Raw genomic sequence first — 20,578 nt, 5'->3', positions numbered from 1 at the left:
ATTGGGCCCCCTTGAACTTTTCCACATTTTGTCACATTACAGCTACAAGCATGAATGTATTTTATTGGAATTCCACGTGAAAGACCAATACAAAGTGGTGTACACTTGAGAAGTGGAACAAAAATCATACATGATTCCAATTTTTTTTTTACAAATAAATAACTGAAATGTGGGGTGTGCATATTTATTCAGCCCCCTGAGTCAATATTTTGTAGAATCACCTTTTGCTGCAATTACAGCTGAAAGTCTTTTAGGGTATGTCTCTACCAGCTTTGCACATCTAGAGACTGAAATTCTTGCCAATTCTTCTTTGCAAAACAGCTCCATCTCAGTCAGATTAGATGGACAGCGTTTGTGAACAGCGGTTTCAGATCCTGCCACAGATTCTAAATTGGATTTAGATCTGGACTTTGACTGGGCCATTGAGATGTTTTGTTTTAAACCATTCCATTGTTGCCCTGGCTTTATGTTTAGGGTCATTGTCCTGCGGGAAGCTGAACCTCCGCCCCAGTCTCAAGTGTTTTGCAGACTCCAAGATGGTTTCTCCCAAGATTTCCCTGTATTTGGCTCCATCCAGCTTCCCATCAACTCTGACCAGCTTCCTTGTCCCTGCTGAAGAGAAGCACCCGCAGAGCATGATGCTGTTACCACCATATTTGACCGTGAGGATGGTGTGTTCAGAGTGATGTGTGGTGTTAGTTTTCCACCACACATAGCATTTTGCATTTTGGCCAAAAAGTTTCATTTTGGTCTCATCTGACCAGAGCACCTTCTGCCACATGTTTACTGGCCCCCCCACATGGCTTGTGGCAAACTGCAAAAGGGACTTCTTATGGTTTTCTTTTAACAATGGCTTTCTTCTTGCCACTCTTCCATAAAGGCCAACTTTGTGCAGTGCACGACTAATAGTTGTCCTATGGACTGATTCCACCACCTGAGCTGTAGATCTCTGCAGCTCGTTCAGAGTCACCATGGGCCTCTTGGCTGCATCTCTGATCAGTGCTGTCCTTGTTCGGCCTATGGGTTTAGGTGGACGGCCTTGTCTCAGTAGGTTTATAGTTGTGTGCCATACTCCTTCCATTTCTGAATGATCGACTGAACAGTGCTCCGTGGGATGTTCAAGGCTGCTTTACATTTCTCAATAACTTTATCCCTGACCTGTCATTTGTGTTCTTTGTACTTCATGGTGTTGTTGCTCCCAATATTCTCTTAAACAACCTCTGAGGCCGTCACAGAGCAGCTGATTTTGTACTGACATTAGATTACACACGGAAACACTATTTAGTGATTAGCACTCATCAGGCAACGTCTATGGGCAACTGACAGCACTCAGACCAAAGGGGGCTGAATAATTACACACACCCCACTTTTCACTTATTTATTTGTAAAAAGTGTTTGAAATCATGCATGATTTTCGTTCCACTTCTCAAGTGTACACCACTTTGTATTGATCGTTCACGTGGAATTCCAATGTGACAAAATGTGGATAAGTTCAAGGGGGCCTAATACTTTTGCACCCAATGTATATATATCCTTTTTTCATTTTACAGAAAATGTGTGAATGGAAGTCAACTGCATCCTAACCAAAATTCCCTCACGTCTCAGACTTCATCAGCATACCATAGTATAATTATGGTAACGCATAGTGGTACCCTTACATCACTACACACACAGTACAACGTTATATCTGCAACAGAGGCTGATCAGAGATCCTGATTTGGCTGTTTTTCCAACCGGGTGATCAGCCTCGTGTCGCACCGATCTTATCCTGAAACGTCCGCTGCCAAAACAAATCGAAGTGGCACTCAGATGAAAAACGTCCAACACACACAGACAGCGCTTGCCTTGAACTTTGAATCTATTTGGTCCTGGCAGGAAGCCCCCTGGGCCACATTTAACAGAACCTTTAATATTTAGAGACTGTGTCATCAAAGTGACAAGAAGATGTGTTCTCACACACACTCAAAAACAACCAACAAATTTCCTTTATAACCATACAGTTTATTTCTGCCATGACCTGTTATCTGGGTTCTAAAACTTTAAATAGATACACAAATTCTTCACATAATTAATAAATGAGGTAGATTCCTTCATTCTCATAAAACACACTGCAACATTGTTTTTTTTTTTTTTTGGATTCAGCTGTCCTCAAACAACCTCCCCAGGATCTATAGAGCGTTGTGCACACATGCACAAAAGGACCCCGAACCCTCCCCAACCTCCCACCACTCGCATGACTGTGCGACTTTTACATGGCAATGACGTAATGACTTATTTTGTCCAATGACAAGAACAAGGACCTGAGCGGAATCTCGCCCAGAAATGATAAATAAAAGCAGCGAAATTCTCTACAGCATCTACAGGGTTAAAATTCTGCTCGTCCTAAGAACACAAGTTTTAAAACAGCTTGCAAAAGCACACCAGTCTTATCAAAATATTCATTTCCATAAATCACATCCCTACGGGGTGTAGTCGGAGTCGGACGTGTCGGAGGACTCGGATGAGTCAGAGTCAGAGAACAGCCTATTTACATCAAACAGTATGTATTCATCTTCCTCGTCCTCGTCCTCCACATCTGTGCTCACGTTCCCGTCCGGATCGGGAATTCTCCTCAGCCGCACCTGAGGCTGGAACAACATGGAGCGAATCAAGATGCTCTGGCTCTCCTTGGAAAGCACCACGCCGCCCGTAGTGGCCCTCGTGGACCTGCTCTGCTCATGCTGGGACGGTTGGGAGGGCGTGGCAGGCTCGTATGGTGAAAGGGGGCTCCTCAGCTCTTCTGAACATTCCTGCAGGACGTTCCTCATCAGCTTCCCGTGTCTGGTGCACATGCGGCCGGCCCCCTGCGTCCCGCCCATCTGCTCCTCAGCGTGGCATTCCTGCCGCTGTCCATCTTCCCAGCTCTCTTCGCTCCACGCCAGGCCGTCCTCCAGCAGCAGGGGGCTGTCCAGAGCTCCCGTCCCTTCAGCCCTGACCGTGAGCACCAGGTCGGCTGTGGTCTGGATGCCAGAGTTGCCTGGCTGTGTTGAATCCAGGTGCAACAAAAACGAGCTCCTGATGCTACTCTGCGAGCAGCTGCGTGGAGACGGCCTCTCCTCTCGCGTTCGGTCCTGAAGGCACCTCATGAGGAGCTGTGAGGCAGTCAGAACCTGTCCCACAGGCGGCGAGTGGATGGACTGTGAGGAGATGCTGTGATGATCGGTTAACGCTGAGAGAAACAGAGAAGAGGTCATTCAAACTGCACCACAAAAATACTACATATCCAGCGTAGGAATGTAATGATGCTCGGTTCAGATCAGGTAGTAGCCTAGCGGGAAACACACTCGACTATGAACCTGAAGTCCCAGGTCCCACTTACTACCATCGTGTCCCTGAGCAAGACACTTAACCCTGAGTGTCTCCAGGGGGGACTGTCCCTGTAACCCGGAATCAGAAGTTTGCCTGTTCGAATCCCGAGCCGCCACTTAGCAAAAGCACCGGTTAAATGCAGAGGACACATTTTATTGTCACCTGGTGTGCTGTTTTGTCGTTTCACTTTTTCACTTTTCTTGATATATGGTCTAGGGGGCTGCTCATACGCTTGGGGTCTTAATGTTGTGGCAGTTCCGGGGAACAACCAAGATGCAATGGAAGCAGCAAGGACCACCGTCGTGTGGCACAAACAATGAACCTCATCGGTGGTTGTGCATCAAGATCTTGGAGGAGTCGTGTAGGACACCATCTGCATTGCATGTAAAGGGAAAACAGATGAGGGCCAAGTAAAGAGCTTGCGAGGAGAAATGGTCCCCTTCCATGTCCTCCAGATAGGGAGGATAACCACTGCCACAGTCTGTGTGGAGTGAGCAGTTTTGAAGCATAAATGATCTGGGTCCTGAAGGTTGTTGTGGGTGAGGTAGTGAGAAGGCTGATTGTTGATGGTACTTTCAAGGATTTTAGAGAGAAAGGGTAAGAGAGAGACTGGTTTATAACTGGAAATATTTGAGGGTTTGGAGGTGGATTCCTTAAGAACTGGAATGATTCTAGCCCTTTTGAAGGCTGTTGGGATGAGACCAGATGTTATGGACGGATGTGATGAAGGGGAGGAGAAATAGAGGATTGGATCCAGTGATCAGGTGGCTGGGTTAGATGAAGGATCTCAGCAGACGTCAGGACAGAGAAGTGCTCCAATGAGGAGCAAGATGAATCCTGGGTGTGTTTTACAGGTGGATCAGTGGTGGTAAATGGCCGGTGGGTGTGTTCGTCCAGAGCCAAGCATGGTGGTGGGAGGCTGCATGAGCGCCTTCGAACACAGGGCAGTATTATAACATGATAATGGACCCCAAACATGCCTCCAAGATGACTACTGCCTTGCTAAAGAAACTGGGGAAGAAGGTGAAGTGAAAGTGAAGTGATTGTCATTGTGATACACTGCAGCACAGCACTTGCTGACACAATGAAATGTGTCCTCTGCTTTTAACAATAACCTTTGGGGAGCAGTGGGCAGCCAGTGGCACCTCAGCACCACCTTGGCGGTTTGGGACATGAGATGGCAACCTTCCATTTACGGGTCCATTTCAAACCACGTGGTGCTGAACTGGCTAAGCATGTCTCCAGACCTGAACCCTATTGAGCATTTGTGGGTCATTCTCAAACGGAAGGTTGAGGAGCGCACGGTTTCGAACATCCACCATCTCCACCATGTCGCCATGGAGGAGGATTCTAGTGGCAACCTGTGAAGCTCTAGTGAACTCCACGCTTAGGCAGCGCTGGACAATAACGGTTACGTAATGGTGCCACGTGTTGACCCAAGGGAAGACATAATAAAAATCTTTACAAAAAAATTGTGAGGGGTGCACTCGCTTCTGTGAGATGAATGTCCGTCCATGTGTACGGAGACGTGACCACTCACCACACCGCAGCAGCCTCTCCAGCGCCACGGCCGGAGGAGCCGAGCTGGAGGTCAGCAGCTCCAACAGCAGCTCTTCACCGTCCGTAAGGGGTCGATCCTGATTCAGAATCTAGATTCCGACAAAAAATAAATAAATAAAATAAAGTGTTTTTTTTTTTGTGATGTTTGAATAGATTATTTTATTTTATTAAACACACACCTCATCTATGTGCGTGGACCGTGGCAGTGCCGCCTCCAGTTGTTTTAAGTAATGATGGAGCCTCTCCTGCAGCTTCCTGGCGTAGAGCTCACCATACTGCTCCTCCATCAGATCCTGTCCGAAGGCAATCTGAGGTCAGCGCACAGTTGCCTGCGACATTGCTCAGGCCGGAGAGGCTAAAACTGCTGAGCGGGAGCACTGCACCCCCTACAGGATGTTGGGGTGGAACATGACATCACGGACATAAATGTGATGAGATGAGATGGAGTTACTCTGATGTAGGACCGGCGCGCTCCATCGTCTTTGGCCAGGATCCGGGAAAAATCTGAGAAATCCTGGTGGATTTTTTTCATCATGCCCCTGTTTCTACGACCCTGAATATCGCACATGGAATAAAAAATATATATGTTAATTAAAATAAATACACAAACTGTGCCTCCAAATGGCTTAAAACCCAGTCAGTACTCACACATTTGTTATACTGGGAAAAGTGGCACGGGAAAAACCTCAGGACCTTCTCCATAGTTTTATCTGAACGATGGTCCTCCCGAAACATCCACATGATGATCTGTGTTCAGAACATGTGCACACACACACACACACACACTCACGCGACTTATACATACACCAGGAATGTCACATGTATAATTTTACATTTACAGCATTTATCAGACGCCCTTATCCAGAGTGACTTTCAATCAGTATTTACAGGGACAGTCTCCCTGGAGCAACTTAGGGTTAAGTGTCTTGCTCAGGGACACAATGGTAGTAAGTGGGATTCGAACCCGGGTCTTCTGGTTCATAGGCGAGTGTGTTACCCACTAGGCTACTACTCACACTTAAAATTTTATTTTTTTTAAATACAATGTTTTAGTACAACAAAAGTATAGTTTGTTGGAAGGTGGGGTTGGAATCAAGTTATTTATCAAACATTTGGATGCAAGCTTTCTTGCTCAATAATTTATTAATGAGTTCTTTTTTGTTTTAGGCAGTTTTAGAATTCCAGCGAAGGGCTGGTTGGTGTACATCGTGTCTGACATTTTTTCCATTCAGAAATGTGCCAATTTACATTCATCTGATCTCTGGGGCGCATCACAGTGGGTCTCTTGTACCCTGGCCACTCACCAAAGTCTTGAAGCCAAACAAGATTTTCATGTGTTTCATCGGGGACACTAGACAGGGCAGAAGCTTGTGAACGGCTTCTAGGAAGTCCACCACGCGCTCGAAGTGCTGGACGTCTCGGGCCTTCAGAACAGCCCAGGCTTCTGCGGCCGCCACGCGCACACTGCAGCTGTCCTGGAGGCTGAGGGACCCCCAGTCCCCCTCCAACCACAGCGGAGGACCCACCACTGCAAGAAAAGAGGAGGAAGTGGCCATCCTGCCTGACCTTTTTACCTTTACACCACCAACACAGTTACAGATACAGACAGGCGTATTTACTTAAGGTGCGAAGAGATGTGCAATTTATTTTTCTTTTTTACTTTGTTTATTGGAATTAGAGCATGACCAATATTCTCAAAAGGTTAAAAAAGAAAACAGCTCAAACAATCCCCCAATATAGACCCCAATAAAAAAGAAAACCAAACAAAAGAAAAAAAAAACCTGTTTGTGTATATATACACAAACACACATAACTCCACATGTGTTCATTCATAGTTTTGATGCCTTCAGTGAGAATCTACCAACGTAAATGGTAGAAAATAAACACATGGAATGTGAAGGTGTGTCCAAACTTTTGGCCTGTACTGTATATACATACACACACAGATACTACACAAAAATGTGCAATTTCTGATGGTCATATCTTTTTTTCTGACACTGATTCGCACAAAACGCCTCACCTTCCATGACGTGCAGCATTTCTTTACTCCAGGCATGTTCAATAACCCAGAGCGGCAGGAGGGGTACGAGCCGGGCGCAGCGGACCTCGGTGCGGCTGAACTTTGCTTGATCGCCCATGTCGGGTCACGGCCGCTCCTCGCCGCAGTAGACGAGAGCGAAACACGCAGATGAGAGCGGCTCAAAACTCCCCCTGACCAACCAGAACCCAGCGCCGGTCGCTCCAGCTGGGCATGTTCGGGCAAGCAGGCGGTTGCCAGGTCCGCGATTTTCGCGGCTTAAAAAAAGATAACGCCGTTTCCGGTGGTTCATTCATTCGAGTCAGTCATTTAAAGGAAGTAAAAAAAATAAAGCATCGCCATTCTTGGTCTTGTATGGTTTAAATCAATTCGGTATTTTTTTTTTGGTGAGGGGGGGGGTTTGCCAACAGTTCTTGAAGTAATATTTCTTGAAAGACTCTTATTATGAAAAAGGAACATTCTTGTGTTTAAAAAATATCCCAGCATTTAAGCGTGTATTCAGATGGCTTTATGTATAAACGTATTTTCAGGCGCGCGGCTTGCCATCGTTTGAAAGTTGATAACCCGGAAGTACACGGTTCGACCGACTGTCACGTGTCGAGGAGTTCGTATTGAAAGAGCCGCGCCGTGGACGGTGAGAGGTTCGAATTCGACCCAGAGGCGTCGTGCGTATCTGGTACTATGGAAAAAAACTGACAGTCGACGGGACAGTCTGGTTTTGTCTCATTATACTAACAGGCTACTGACGGTGACAGGAGCGTGGGAGTTATGGTCTGTGTAGGACAAGTGGGCACCCCGAGGTGCATCGTGTTTTGCAAGCTGCTTGTGTGCTTTTTACATTTACGGCATTTACCAGACGCCCTTATCCAGAGCGACTTACAATCAGTATTACAGGGACAGTCCCCCCCCGGAGCAATTTAGGGTCAAATGTCTTGCTCAGGGACTCAATGGTAGTAAGTGGGATTTGAACCTGGGTCTTCTGGTTCATAGGCGAGTGTGTTTTTACCCACTAGGCTACCACCACCACTGGTTTGTTAGACGCTGCGTCTTTATGACACTCATAGATGAAGCGATTTGGCTTAAATGTAATTTGTGTTCCAGGTTCCAGACATGAATGGCAACCTTGGAGGAAGTCTCAGCACTTGTGCCTGGAGGTTCTACTCCGCCAGCGCGAAGGCCCGCTCGTACCTGCAGTACGTCAAGCGGAAGGTCCGAGCCCCTCCCACTCCTCCCTACAAGCACGTGTGCCAGGTGGGCGACCCTGTGCTGCGCGGCCAGGCCGCCGCAGTCGACCCCGGCGCCGTCCGGGGCCCGGAGGTGCAGCGGGTGATCGGCACGCTGGTGGAGGTGATGCGGAAACTGGACTGCGTGGGGCTGAGCGCGCCGCAGATTGGCGTGCCCCTGCGCATCCTGGCGGTGGAGTATCCCGAGAAGATGCTGGAGGAGAGCTCGCCTGCTTCCATAGAGGCGCGAGGCCTTGTCGCCGTGCCTCTGCGCGTCTTCGTTAATCCCGAGCTGCGGGTTCTGGATGGACGGACCGCGCTCTTCCAGGAGGCGTGTGAAAGCATCTCTGGGTTTTCTGCCTCGGTGCCGCGCTACGTCACCGTTGAGGTGTCAGGTACGGACGTGCAAGTGTCGGAAATCCGCTGTACAGTGGGTTGCAAAAGTATTCGGCCCCCTTGAACTTTTCCACATTTTGTCACATTACAGCGACAAACACGAATCTTTTTTTATTGGAATCATTTATCACTTCATTTACAGCATTTATCAGACGCCCTTATCCAGAGCGACTTACAATCAGTATTACAGGGACAGTCTCCCTGGAGCAATTTTAGGGTTAAGTGTCTTGCTCAGGGACACAATGGTAGTAAGTGGGATTCGAACCCGGGTCTTCTGGTTCACAGGCGAGTGCGTTACCCACTAGGCTTCTACCACCCTGGAATTGGAATTCCACGTGAAAGACCAATACAAGGTGGTGTACACTTGAGAAGTGGAATGAAAATCAAAAATGATTCCAATTTTTTTTTACAGTGAAAAGTGGGGTGTTTTTGTAATTATTCAGCCCCCTTTGGTGGTAGTAGCCTAGTGGGTAACACACTCGCCTGTGAACCAGAAGACCCAGGTTCAAATCCCACTTACTACCATTGTGTCCCTGAGCAAGACACTTAACCTTAAGTTGCTCCAGGGGGGGACTGTCCCTGTAACTACTGATTGTAAGTCGCTCTGGATAAGGGCGTCTGATAAATGCTGTAAATGTTTGAAGTCAGTTGCCCATAGACCTTGCCTGATGAGTGCAGAGGTGGCCTAGCGGTTAAGGAAGCAGCCCCGTAATCAGAAGGTTACCAGTTCGAATCCCACTGCTCACTCAGGGTGATGGGTTAAATACAGACAAATTTCACTGTGTTTCATCGTGTGCATCACAAGTGACAATCACTTCACTTTTAAAACAAAAAAGAACTTTGACTACACACAGGTGCACTATCTTTAATCTAATGTCAGTACAAATACAGCTGCTCTGTGACGGCCTCAGAGGTTGTTTAAGAGAATATTGGGAGCAACAACACCATGAAGTCCAAATAACATGCCAGACAGGTCAGGGACAAAAATATTTCCCAAGCCTTGAACATCCCACGGAGCACTGTTCAAGCAATCATTCAGAAATGGAAGGAGTATGGCACAAATACTGATTTAATCTCACACTCTCTCTCTCTTTTAGGGCTGAATGAGAAGGCTGAACGAGTCTCCTGGAGGGCGAGTGGCTGGCCGGCGCGCATCCTCCAGCATGAAATGGACCACCTCAACGGGGTCCTGTACATCGACCGCATGGACAGCAAGACCTTCATTAACATCTGCTGGCAGATGCACAACGAGTAGCGGAGCCCCGTGGGACTTTCGGACCCTTTAAACGCGCCACCCGGTGACGATCGCATCCGGCCGACAGGTTTTCCGCCTGTTGCGCGGTGGAGGTCGGCGCCTGAGCCGCTCCATTCGCTCTCCTGTCTGTCATTCACAACCAATCGATGGCTCAATTTGTGACCCGCAGGGCTCGAATTTCACAGCGGCTTTTGATGAGCATCACACGGACCTGTCTGGTTGTACCACCTTTTGCATTGAGAACAACGTGTGTTTACTATCGCAACATTTCCTTCAGTGCTACGTTGTATTAATGTTGTATTAATGTGGAGGGGAGAATCAAAGCTGTTAATAAAGTCTTGTCCTGAACGCAGAAACCCCCACGATTGTAAGTGAAAGTGAAGCACAACGAAAGGTGTCCTCTGCATTTAACCAGTCACCCAGGCGCCCGGGGGGGCAGCGTGCAGGGACGGTACCTTCCTCTGTGGCACCTTGGCGGTTCGGCATTCAAACCGGCAACCTTCCGATTATGTGTCCATTTTCTTACCAGTGCGTGTCAGCCAGTGCATGTTACCTGGACCTTTTTTTTTTTTTTTTTTTTACATGCCTAAAAGTAAACATTGCGGCACAGCACACGGTGACACAACGGAACATGTCCTCTGCATTTAACCATCGCCCTTGCTGAGCAGCGGGCAGCCGTGAAAGGCGCCCGGGGAGCAGCGTGTGGGGAAGGTGCTTTGCCCAGTGGCACCTCGGCAGATCAGGATTTGAACCCGGCAACCTTCTGGGGCCGCTTCCTTGACTGCTAGGCCACCACCACCCCAGGTGATGGTCGTCAGCTGACTATTTTATAGCCACACAACGTTGCCGGGCCCCGACCTGAGCAGCTGAACCATCACGCCATTGGTTCCCTTCTTACCGTGACGTGCCAGACAACGTGGACCTCAGAGCAGGTGGAGACGCTGTCACCTTTTCTAACGTTACATTTCATTACCGATCACGGCCGCTCAGGGCGGCTTTCTCACCACATCTCTCCCACCGAGATGACGTTTCTTCGCCAACCTTCCCAGTTTTACTATCACCTTGGACGGTTCAAAGTGGTAGGAGCCTAGCGGGTAACACACTCGCCTATGAACCAGAAGACCCAGGTTCAAACCCCACTTAATACCATCGTGTCCCTGAGCAAGACACTTAACCCTGAGTGTCTCCAGGGGGGGACTGTCCCTGTCACTACTGATTGTAAGTCGCTCTGGATAAGGGCGTCTGGTAAATGCTGTTCATCACGTGTGGACCAGTAAAACAAATTAATCAGTTTCATAATTAATTTATAATCAGAGGCTCTTGTCTTCTGCGGCTCTGAATGATCATTGTTAAGTAAGAAAATCTGGTCACACAGTCTAGGACAGCTTGCTTTTATTGAACCTTGGATGAATCATGCATCATCATCATCCTCCACCATCTGGCCAGTGAAAAGAAACTGAAACGGCACGGCGATGTGAAAACACCCCCCCCCACACACACACACACACACACACACACACCAGGTCACGTTCGTGAAGAGAACGAATGACGAGAAGATCTGGACCGTGGACCAGGTTCCCTCAGCCTGGTCTCCGAAACGGTTTTAATCTCGCTGGCTCGTCTGGCTTTTAAACGGAGGAGCCGAGCTCGTACGGGTGTCCGGACGTACAGTTGAAGGGGTCCTTGTACCAGCAGTCTTTGCAGTACCAGGCGAAGCAGGCCCTGCAGAGGACGTGCGGCCCCCCGGCGCAGCCCGCGGTGCCGCAGGCGTCCCCCAGCTCCCGCACGTCGTGGCCGAGGCGGCAGGGCCGCGCCTCCTGGCACTCGGGGGCGTGGAAGAGCCGGCAGGTGAGGCAGGCGAACTGGGACGCGGGCCTGCTGGCGCCGCAGCAGGCGTGGAAGGACACGGCGAGGGCGTCGCTCCGGAACTCCACCCGGTGGCCCTGCCGCTCGCAAAGCCGCGGCACCTCGCACCGGTAGTCGTGCGCGACGTCGCAGTCCACGCACACGAAGTCGCCGCGGTCTCCCGCCTCCACGCAGCGGTGGCTCTCGGGGAGGCGCGGCGGCGCCCCCTGCCGATCGGGAGGAGACGCGCCGCTCGCCGGGAGAACGCGGTGTGTGGTCAGGTGCCGCAGCTGCCGGCAGACGTCCAGCGCCGGGCACGTGCTCGCGTGGACGCTCCCGCACTGCCGGCACTCGGTGGCGCGGGAGCCGGGGTCCTGGATGCAGCTGCAGATCTGGTTCCCGTCAGGAGAAGCTTCTGGAAACTCCGCCACCGTGGGCAAGGAGGCGACCGGCGGCCGCGGCATTTCGGACGCCCTCAGCGCCATCGGCGGGTCGAAGCATTCCCCCGCGGCGCCGGCCGTGTACAGATTCGCCTGGCCCCTCCACCCGGCGTTGTCCAGAGCCGCGGGCAGGCCGTGACCCTTCCGGCGCTCCTGCACCAGCCGCAGCTCCGCCGCCGCACCGTGGCCCCGGCCCTGCAGGGCCGAGCGCAGCAGCAGGCACTCGCGCCCGCCGGCAAAAAAGGTGGCCGCCAGGCCCAGGAGCTTCTCCGGAGAAGGCGGGGAGGTCAGGTGCAATTCCACGTCGCCGCTCACCGTCGTCACGTTGCCGTACCCCAGGAGGCCGAACAGCCGGCTGGACTGTGCCGGGGACAGCGCCGCCTTGATGCAGTGTGTGAACGTGCCGGAGTACGTCTGCAGGGGAAAACGGGCAGGGGTGAGGAACGAACGAACAAAATAACGGGTCTGCGCCGGTAACGCCGAAATACCTTCACCACCCTGAAGTCTTTCCTCCACGGGTACAGGTACAGGTTCCGAGCGGCCAGTTCCAGAACCTCCAGCGCCTTGGACAGCCCGGCCAGCCCCGCCCTGGCCGTCCCGGGCGCCCGGAGCGACTCCTCCATCTCGGACAGCAGGTCGGGCGTGGCCGCGGTCAGCAGCGTGCTGCTCTGCCTAAGGACGTCCTCCACCCGGCGGCACAGGCCCTCGTCCCGGCACACTGGGTTCCAGTCCCCCTGCTCGATGTGCCGGACCATGCTGCTCCGGTACGACTCCTCCAGGTCCAGGTCCGGGGACGTTCGCCGGAGACTCATCCTGTTGGCGGGCTGTTGTCGTTGGAAAGTCTCATCCGATTGGCCCGTTTCCGATCATGGGCGTGGCACTGTTTACAGATGCAGGAAAGAGATTTTAGCAAAACAATTCCCAATTCTTAAACAGAAATAAAACACTGAATACAGAAATCAGGCTCCATTCAAAGATGGCGAAAGAACGGGAGCGAAAGCGAAAGTGACCCGGAGCGATAAAAAAAAATCCCCCAAATAATCATACAACCAGTTGATTAACACGCGGCCCCAGCGACACCACATTTCATCCGTTTTATCAGAAAAAAACGGGAACGATCCCCGCCGCTCACCTCGAGCTACGAGCGCCCCGATCCCGAGACCAGGAATCCGGAACGGCCGGAAGCGCCGCCGACCGCGCAGGCGGCTGGAATCTTCATTTCAACTTTTCTTTCTCACGACTCCCGACACGCGTGTCGCCAGATCTCGCGAGATCTCGCGAGACCGGAGCGCTTCGGGACCAGACGCCACGGGGTGCTGTCGTCGCGCCGCTGAGACGATAATGTCGAGACAGAAGGACAGACGATAAAAAAATATTATGACAAATAAATAATAATTAAAAAACACTCGAAAAAGACCACACTCATCATCGACCGCCGACGTCACTTCCGCACAACGCCGCCGTTTTTAAACTCCTAATCAACTAATCAAATTCAAATTTTATTTGTCACATACATAGTCATACACGGTATGATATGCAGTGAAATGCTTTAAATTTTAAAATGACATTTTAACCACTAATAAATCTATACATTTCGACAAATATTCAGAATATTCCAATAATAATAAAAAAAACATTGTCGCAGAAGTAACTGTTTGTTGTAGAAACGGGGTCGCTATTTACAATCCACACGACAGGATTTTCGATTTTAAAGTAATACATTAAAAGGGGTTTTAAGGGAGCGGACTCTGCTCGTTCCGCTTCTATCTTGTCGAATAGAGTTTATAGTAGAGTCGGAATAAACAAATAAATGTTTTAACTCAGGTGCTGCTTCAGATGAAACCACAAATCACCTGAATTCTCCAGTTTTTTGCCTTATTTATTCCACCACAAGAGAGCAGCAGTGTACCTCGGCAGACATCTATTATAAAAGACTGAAATATCTATATTATTAGCAGTTCATTGTGGTTTAAAGAAAAACTGAATTCCAAGCTGATTATTATTATGGAATTTGGACTATTGTGTCCAATTCAAAATGAATTTAATGACTTATGAGGCCCTCAATCAGGACATGGGCGGGGCTTCAGATGACAATGACAGCAGGGCGGGCCTGGGGCCCCTGACATCAGTTTAAAGGCTCCGGCGCAAGATCATGAACTCCACAAGCAGGCAAATCCCGAGACCATCCACAGCCCTGTTCGCCGTCCCATCGACTCCAACCGACCACCCGCTCACTATTCTGGACCTTCCGGGATGTCAAACGGGGACAGAGTTGTTCTGGCTCTGGGGGGTGCAGGAACCGTGGGGTCCGGGATCGTTAAAGCACTTCTGGACAGAGGTAACCTCATCTGAACGACTTTCTGATTGAAATGCTCACACTTTTCTTGGAGGACTGCATAGCTATTTAATATTTTTCTTTAAATGCAAGAACAATGTAATTTTTTTAATTATTATTGGTATTATTGGTCAGCTCTGTCATTGGGTGGCGTGTAGATGTTTTTAACTTCCTTAGAAGACTATGCTTGGAAGTGAATTCTCCCTGATTTTTACTTCGATCTGGTGCAACATACTTTTCTCTGTCTTGATGGGTGTAATGCAGAGTAAATGTGGGCATTAGTGTCTCACGATGCCACTGGTGTGTGTGAAGGTTTCAAGGTGGCCGTCGTCTCCCGTGACAGCAGCAGGCTGGAGAGGCTCAAGGCCTTTGTTTCTCCATCAACCAAGGGCAGCCTGACCACACTGGTAGGGAATGTTGGTAAGGAAGACCGGCCCGAGTGCCCACACTCCACACAACATCCACGTCGTGGTGAGCGCAGGTCCGACCCAGACCCGCCTTCTCCCGGCACAGGTTCAGAGGAGGGAGCGGAGCAGGTGAAGCAAGCGCTCCTGAGGTCCGTGGGGAAAGTAACAGACGTGGTCTCCAGCCTGGGATTCAGCTGGTGGCAGGGCGGCCCGCCCCACACTCAGACCCTGAAGGAGCTAAATTGGGTGGGTTGGACTTTTGCCTTTACCTTTCTTTCGTGGTGGTTATTAATGAATGCGTTAATGAATGTGTTTATTTATCACTCAGGTCATTGAGACGCTGTTGCTCAGCACCTTTGTGTCGTGGAAAGCCTTTTTCCCACTAGTGAGAGATGACCCCAACTGCACCTACACGTTTATCACCGGTAGTTCATGCTTACATTTACATTTATATTTACAGTATTTACCAGACGCCATTATCCAGAGCGACTTACAATCAGTAGTTACAGGGACAGTCCCCCCCTGGAGACACTCAGGGTTAAGTGTCTTGCTCAAGGACATAATGTTATTAAATGGGGTTTGAACCTGGATCCCATGTTACCCATGTTTATGGCATTTATCTAGAGCAACTTAAAACCAGTAGTCACGCTCTTAACGGTTTTGCTATGTATTGTTTACTGTTCGTAAGTACGGTGGCTATTAAAGGTTCCACGCAGCGCATTAGTGTGGTCCTAGTGTAGTCCGCGGCCAGTGTGTGTGCAGTGACATGTCCTCTGCTGAAGGGGGCGCTGGAGAGAAGCTGCTGATGCCAGGTACGGGCTTCCTGACCGTGGGGGCAGCCAGCGCGTTGGCCTTCTGTCAGGTTCTGCGGGAGGAGTACCCAGAGGTCCCCTGCAAACTCAACCAGGTGGGTCCACTGCTGCCACGTCCCCGGTCCTTCTAAAGCCCTCCCCCCCATCAAAACAGCTTCACACGAGGTTCTAACATCTGCACGAGGTCCCAGGCCTAACGCAGGTTCCATTTTCCCGTTGGCCACGGGTTCCAGGTGAAGATCAACACGGGCGTGGCCACACCGGAACGCCTGGCCCCTGGGTACCTGAGCCACCTGGACCTGGGCGAGGCCGTGGCCGCCCTGGTGGAGCGGCGGAGCTCCTCACACACCACCTTCGCCATCAGCTCCCCCGCGGACCTGAAGACGGCCATGCTGGAGGGCAACCTGTAGATCTCCGGGTGCTTCGTAGTGTCACGTGTCCCGCTCGGGACCATATAGTGCCATACGGCTTCTTTGTGCGTTTTCTTGTCGCATGTCAGCGCTTTGTATTACGCCGGCTTCGTTTCGGCCTCTGCGGAGCATGTGTATCTCCCGTCTGGAAGCAGCCTGAAGACTGGACGCTGGGAGGACAGCTTCCATCTGGCGAATGTTCCCTCGGAATGAGAACGTCCCCCCCTCGATTCTGCACAGAACGTGGGCAGGTTGTATCGAGAAGGAGACTCTCTCGTCTTGTCTGTCCTCCTCTCCCGTCCCGCGTCTCCACCACTGGTTCCAATTAAACACGATCTGCCAGTCCAAGAGTGTAAAAAAACAAAAAAAACCCAGATATCCTGCTGTCGCCACCGATCTGCGGTTTCCATACATGCTTTGCAGACATGAATGTATATTTGTCTCTGATTAAAAAAGAAAAAAATTCTAAACTGATCTCTCTGTCTTCATTTCTGAGGGGGGGAGGGGCGGGGCCTGACATCCCACTGAATCCAAACAGCGGGGAGGGAGGCGAGCAAAAGTTCTATTCTTGGCAAGTTGGGCTCTTCGTTTTGTAACTCAAAATCTATAGAAACCGAAGGAGAATGGCTGGCGTCTTCATCTTGTAAGCCGCTTTGGATAAAAGTAAAGTGGTGGGTGTAGGGGTGGTAGTAGCCTAGTGGGTAACACACTCGCCTATGAACCAGAAGATCCAGGTTCAAATCACGCTTACTACCATTGTGTCCCTGAACAAGACACTTAACCCTGAGTGTCTCCAGGGGGGGACTGTCCCTGTAACTACTGATTGTAAGTCGCTCTGGATAAGGGCATCTGATAAATGCCATAAATGTGAATGTAAAGTAAAAAAAACTCCAAAGGCCTGGTGTTTTGGTGTCCACATAACCATCTAGACAGAGAACCCAGCACACGTGTCTTTGGAGAACCACCGGCTGCTGAGAATAAGAGCCGGGCCCAGTCCTAAAAGGGTTCTGCGTGTTCTGAGGTGGTACACTGTGCATCTTGTAAGCTGTTGGCAGCACGTACGGAGTTAAATTAACCTGATGACCGAAGCCACGGAGTAGGTAGGGTGCGAGTTCAAATTAAAAATGGGATCACGGGGGTCATTTGAGGATTCCGACATCAAATCCAACAGGAAAACGTAATGTCTGCCTTGGTGATAGAACGGCAAGGGGTCCTCGCCAACCGTAACTCTGTTTAGACGTTAGTCACTAAAGAGCCTTCAAAAGGTGGAAAAGCTCAGAATGCTGCACCCTGTGGAAAATCCTCCAATTCGCAGAGAAGAACAGGGACGCGGGGGACTCACACGCAACACCTACGGACCAGAAGTCCCCGGCGTGGGCGTGCGGTCTGTCTAATTGACCTCACGGAGCCAAGAGAGGTTCGCCGCACGATGGAAAGCCCAGGAGAGGGATGATGGAGTGGCCGAGGCAGAAATGCAGATAAATGTCATGCCGCGGCCAGGAAGACATCTGCATCCAGTTCTGAGGTCGGGCCGCGGCGGAGAGGGCGGCCCCGGCTCACGCTATCTGCAGCGGGCCAGGGTGCGGCCGAAGAAACACACACAAACCGAGAGACAGGAGGATTATCACATTCCTTCGGCGTCCCGTGCGGATCGTGGGGGATATTGTCCACATTCGCGCACTGCTACACTGCTGCCACGTTTTCTAGTTCAGGTCCAGGAGATCTGCGTGACGCAACATTAGCAAACATGACCCAAATATGACAGAGATTGATGAAACTATTCCATCCGGACAAGATGCCAAAGCAATAATGATCAATCATGCAAGATTAGTATAAACATTGTGGAAAAAGGGAATTATTTTATTGGTTCATAAAACCAATAAATACACAAAGTGAAGCATATTAGGATATTACATCTTTAATTCAATTCAAATCTTATTCGTCACATACACAGTCATGCACGGTATGACATGCAGCGAAATGCTTGTGCGACCGCTGTTGACCTCAAATATTGCAAATATTACAAACATGCAAATATGAACAAATGTTACAAATGTATGTTTTTAAACATAAACAAGTTGATGTTTGTAGTAAAATATTTGCAGCGGCGTAACACACTCGCCTATGAACCAGAAGACCCAGGTTCAAACCCCACTTACTTCCATCGTGTCCCTGAGCAAGACACTTAACCCTGAGTGTCTCCAGGGGGGGGACTGTCCCTCTAACTACTGGTTGCAAGTCGCTCTGGATAAGGACGTCTGGTAAATGCGGTAAATGTAAGTTGTTTTAAGTTGATGTCCAACTTCAGAACGCTATTGTGAAGCCCAGAAAGAAGCCGGTTAAGATGGTACATGTCTGGCAGGACATGCTAATGGAAACAGCGCTGATTTAAAACGGATCAGCAGAAGTCTTCACAAGCTTTGTCCAGGCACACTGATCAAAGTGGATCAATGCAGAGACAGCAGGACTGGCTGTTATCACCGAGTTTCCACTTTGCTCAATGTTCACCAAAGCACATTCACTTGTTTGTTAACTTTGTTAAACTTTAACAAAGTTCTTAAAGGAAAATCTTAAAAACCCGACGTGATCAAACTGAAAACCGTGACCCTTTTTCAACAAATGACACAGTTCTAATGGACAACTTTGCCCAAGCAGAGTCTGCAGACGAGGATCTTGGGATGTGGGCTACAGACAGACCGTTACTCCCACCACAGGCTTCCCACAGGCAAGAAGGCAAGTGGACCGGAAGAGATTTAAGGGGATGAGGAGAGACAAAGAGTTGTTCGATAACATTACTCAAGTTCACAGTGGGCGAGCAGGAGGGCATTCCAGGACGGGCAATGATCAGCGAAGTCGTCGCATGATTCAGGGTGGCATGTTGTCAGCTCCGTCCTGGAAAATCCAGGAACCATCCAGCCATCTGCCTGTCCAAACCCTGCAGCCCCGCCACCTCCTTTTGGGACACTCAGGCCCAAAGCATCCATGCAAGATGCTTTATTTAAGACATTCACTATGTACTTCACCACCTGTCAGTCATTTTGGATGCTCCGCCCCCCCCGTTACAAACAGGTAGTCAGCGCAAAGGTTTTAACCCAGTCGCTGATCATTCTTCTACGACCAGACCCTTATTATTTTATTTCTTGATGTTAATTTTATCCTCTCCTGTTGTTTTACTCATATTATTATTACTCATATGTACAGCACTTTGGTGAACAGCTTTATGTCTTTGAAAACGTGCTTTAAAAATACATTTAATATTATTATTATTATATGGAAACAAACTGCATTAAGGAAAATACCCACCAGCTGCATTATTAGTACACCTGCCTGGAAAATATGGGCGCGGTTGGTTAGTAGTGGATTAGTTTGGATTCGGTTCGGAGGTTTGTGGACTGGGACGGCAGGAGCACTTCCATTGTGAAATTTTTAGCGAGATTGAGTACATTTTGCAGTTGGTGAAATTTTACACATTGCACCAGCAGCTGAATGCATGAGGATGTAGTCTAATGGGAACTAGCGAGGAAACAGTGAGGGAAGATGGTGCTGAAGATCACTAGTCATTTCAGTAGTCCAGAAATCTTCATCGGTCTACTGTTTGAGACAGATTAATAATAATAATAATAAAAAAGAAAGCGAAGAAAAATTGTAATGTTATATTAACATCTTTATTATTTAAAAAAAACGCCACAGTTTCTTTCACACCCAGTCATACGCAGTCAGGCCACAGTCTCACATGTTATACCACATTTCCAACCATTACATTCACATTATAGAGTTGAGCAGCAGGGGAAAAAAAAATTTAAATGCAAAATTCCATCACCATTTATTTCACAGCAGTGGTTAGTCTATAATAAATATAGCACGTTATCCTACAGACTTGCATACAGATGTCTTTATAAATATATAGTGTTGGATATTTTACAATGTTACAAAAGTTGTGGATTTTTTTTCTTTTTTTAACATTACCGTAGACCATTCTAACCAACTAAGTAAAAAAATGGCTTAAAAATTAAATGATAAAAATTTGCTTACATAGGCGAGGTTACATTTTACACATGCGAGTATTTAATTGTGAAAACACAGACAGTTTTAGAGACACAGGAAATGCGAAGAATCATCACTCGGTCAACTTTTCATAAATTCTGCCCGGGCAGGGGACGGCCAACTGTCACCGCGCCCCTCCACACTTTCACCGCGAGCCACCATCCGGTGTTAATTCCGCTTCAAATATATAACCTCACAGAGGGAGCCCTGTTCACTCGACTTACATCCATTACACAAACAAAGGAAACAATTTAGACATTTCAAAAGCGTTCTACTGGAATAACCATGAAGTGCAAATTAAAAGTCTTGACCTATAGCCTCTAGTTTGGGCCAATTTACAATAGTTATGTGCAGGACTAATACATATATAAGACCGGTCAATCTGAAAAGTGCACAAATAATAATAGTTCTTAAAAAAAAACCCGGTTGTGTATTTGAAGTCACAGTTTGTTATATAGTAAAATA

General features: G+C 49.0%; 5 protein-coding genes across 7 annotated transcripts in view; 3 read left to right on the top strand and 2 right to left on the bottom strand.

Moving 5' to 3' along the window:
• The window catches only part of LOC114766810 (protein brambleberry-like), a 480,412-nt gene that overhangs the window by 329,696 nt on the left and 130,138 nt on the right, over positions 1 to 20,578 (top strand). The gene's annotated exons all lie outside the window — the stretch shown is intronic.
• On the bottom strand, positions 2,137 to 7,171 carry LOC114766819 (uncharacterized). Its single transcript, XM_028958070.1, has 7 exons — positions 6,929 to 7,171; positions 6,213 to 6,436; positions 5,557 to 5,655; positions 5,360 to 5,461; positions 5,088 to 5,201; positions 4,889 to 4,997; positions 2,137 to 3,208 (listed from the first exon to the last, which is right to left on the bottom strand). Exons 1-7 carry the CDS (start codon positions 7,044 to 7,046, stop codon positions 2,460 to 2,462), a joined length of 1,515 nt encoding a protein of 504 aa, XP_028813903.1. The 5' UTR covers positions 7,047 to 7,171; the 3' UTR covers positions 2,137 to 2,459.
• pdf (peptide deformylase, mitochondrial) lies at positions 7,535 to 10,176 on the top strand. 3 transcript variants are annotated; one of them, XM_028958091.1, is made up of 3 exons: positions 7,535 to 7,580; positions 8,048 to 8,564; positions 9,663 to 10,176. In XM_028958091.1, exons 2-3 carry the CDS (start codon positions 8,057 to 8,059, stop codon positions 9,818 to 9,820), a joined length of 666 nt encoding a protein of 221 aa, XP_028813924.1. In that variant the 5' UTR covers positions 7,535 to 7,580; positions 8,048 to 8,056; the 3' UTR covers positions 9,821 to 10,176. The 3 variants fall into 3 exon arrangements, with proteins under 3 accessions (XP_028813924.1, XP_028813923.1, XP_028813925.1); XM_028958090.1 differs by having other exon boundaries at positions 7,542 to 7,622; XM_028958092.1 differs by having other exon boundaries at positions 7,556 to 7,611.
• spata2l (spermatogenesis associated 2-like) lies at positions 11,256 to 13,358 on the bottom strand. The gene is made up of 3 exons (XM_028958071.1): positions 13,238 to 13,358; positions 12,594 to 12,985; positions 11,256 to 12,519 (listed from the first exon to the last, which is right to left on the bottom strand). Exons 2-3 carry the CDS (start codon positions 12,915 to 12,917, stop codon positions 11,449 to 11,451), a joined length of 1,395 nt encoding a protein of 464 aa, XP_028813904.1. The 5' UTR covers positions 12,918 to 12,985; positions 13,238 to 13,358; the 3' UTR covers positions 11,256 to 11,448.
• On the top strand, positions 14,276 to 16,539 carry LOC114766829 (uncharacterized). Its single transcript, XM_028958086.1, has 6 exons — positions 14,276 to 14,443; positions 14,753 to 14,860; positions 14,954 to 15,093; positions 15,176 to 15,272; positions 15,630 to 15,754; positions 15,893 to 16,539. Exons 1-6 carry the CDS (start codon positions 14,359 to 14,361, stop codon positions 16,067 to 16,069), a joined length of 732 nt encoding a protein of 243 aa, XP_028813919.1. The 5' UTR covers positions 14,276 to 14,358; the 3' UTR covers positions 16,070 to 16,539.

The sequence above is a fragment of the Denticeps clupeoides genome, chromosome 17 (genome assembly GCF_900700375.1).
Source record: "Denticeps clupeoides chromosome 17, fDenClu1.1, whole genome shotgun sequence".
NCBI classification, from domain to species: Eukaryota; Metazoa; Chordata; class Actinopteri; order Clupeiformes; family Denticipitidae; genus Denticeps; species Denticeps clupeoides.
This window is presented reverse-complemented; position numbering and strand designations above follow the sequence as displayed.

Coding starts and splice junctions, on each gene's coding strand:
- spata2l (XM_028958071.1), bottom strand. CDS start 12,917: ATGAGTCTCCGGCGAACGTCCCCGGACCTGGACCTGGAGGAGTCGTAC. Junction 12,520..12,593: donor AAGACTTCAGGGTGGTGAAG/GTATTTCGGCGT, acceptor TTTCCCCTGCAG/ACGTACTCCGGCACGTTCAC.
- pdf (XM_028958091.1), top strand. CDS start 8,057: ATGAATGGCAACCTTGGAGGAAGTCTCAGCACTTGTGCCTGGAGGTTC. Junction 8,565..9,662: donor CGTCACCGTTGAGGTGTCAG/GTACGGACGTGC, acceptor TCTCTCTTTTAG/GGCTGAATGAGAAGGCTGAA.
- LOC114766819 (XM_028958070.1), bottom strand. CDS start 7,046: ATGGGCGATCAAGCAAAGTTCAGCCGCACCGAGGTCCGCTGCGCCCGG. Junction 4,998..5,087: donor GGTCCACGCACATAGATGAG/GTGTGTGTTTAA, acceptor GTCGGAATCTAG/ATTCTGAATCAGGATCGACC. Junction 3,209..4,888: donor GGAGAGGCTGCTGCGGTGTG/GTGAGTGGTCAC, acceptor TGTTTCTCTCAG/CGTTAACCGATCATCACAGC.
- LOC114766829 (XM_028958086.1), top strand. CDS start 14,359: ATGTCAAACGGGGACAGAGTTGTTCTGGCTCTGGGGGGTGCAGGAACC. Junction 14,861..14,953: donor CACACTGGTAGGGAATGTTG/GTAAGGAAGACC, acceptor CTCCCGGCACAG/GTTCAGAGGAGGGAGCGGAG. Junction 15,755..15,892: donor TCCCCTGCAAACTCAACCAG/GTGGGTCCACTG, acceptor CACGGGTTCCAG/GTGAAGATCAACACGGGCGT.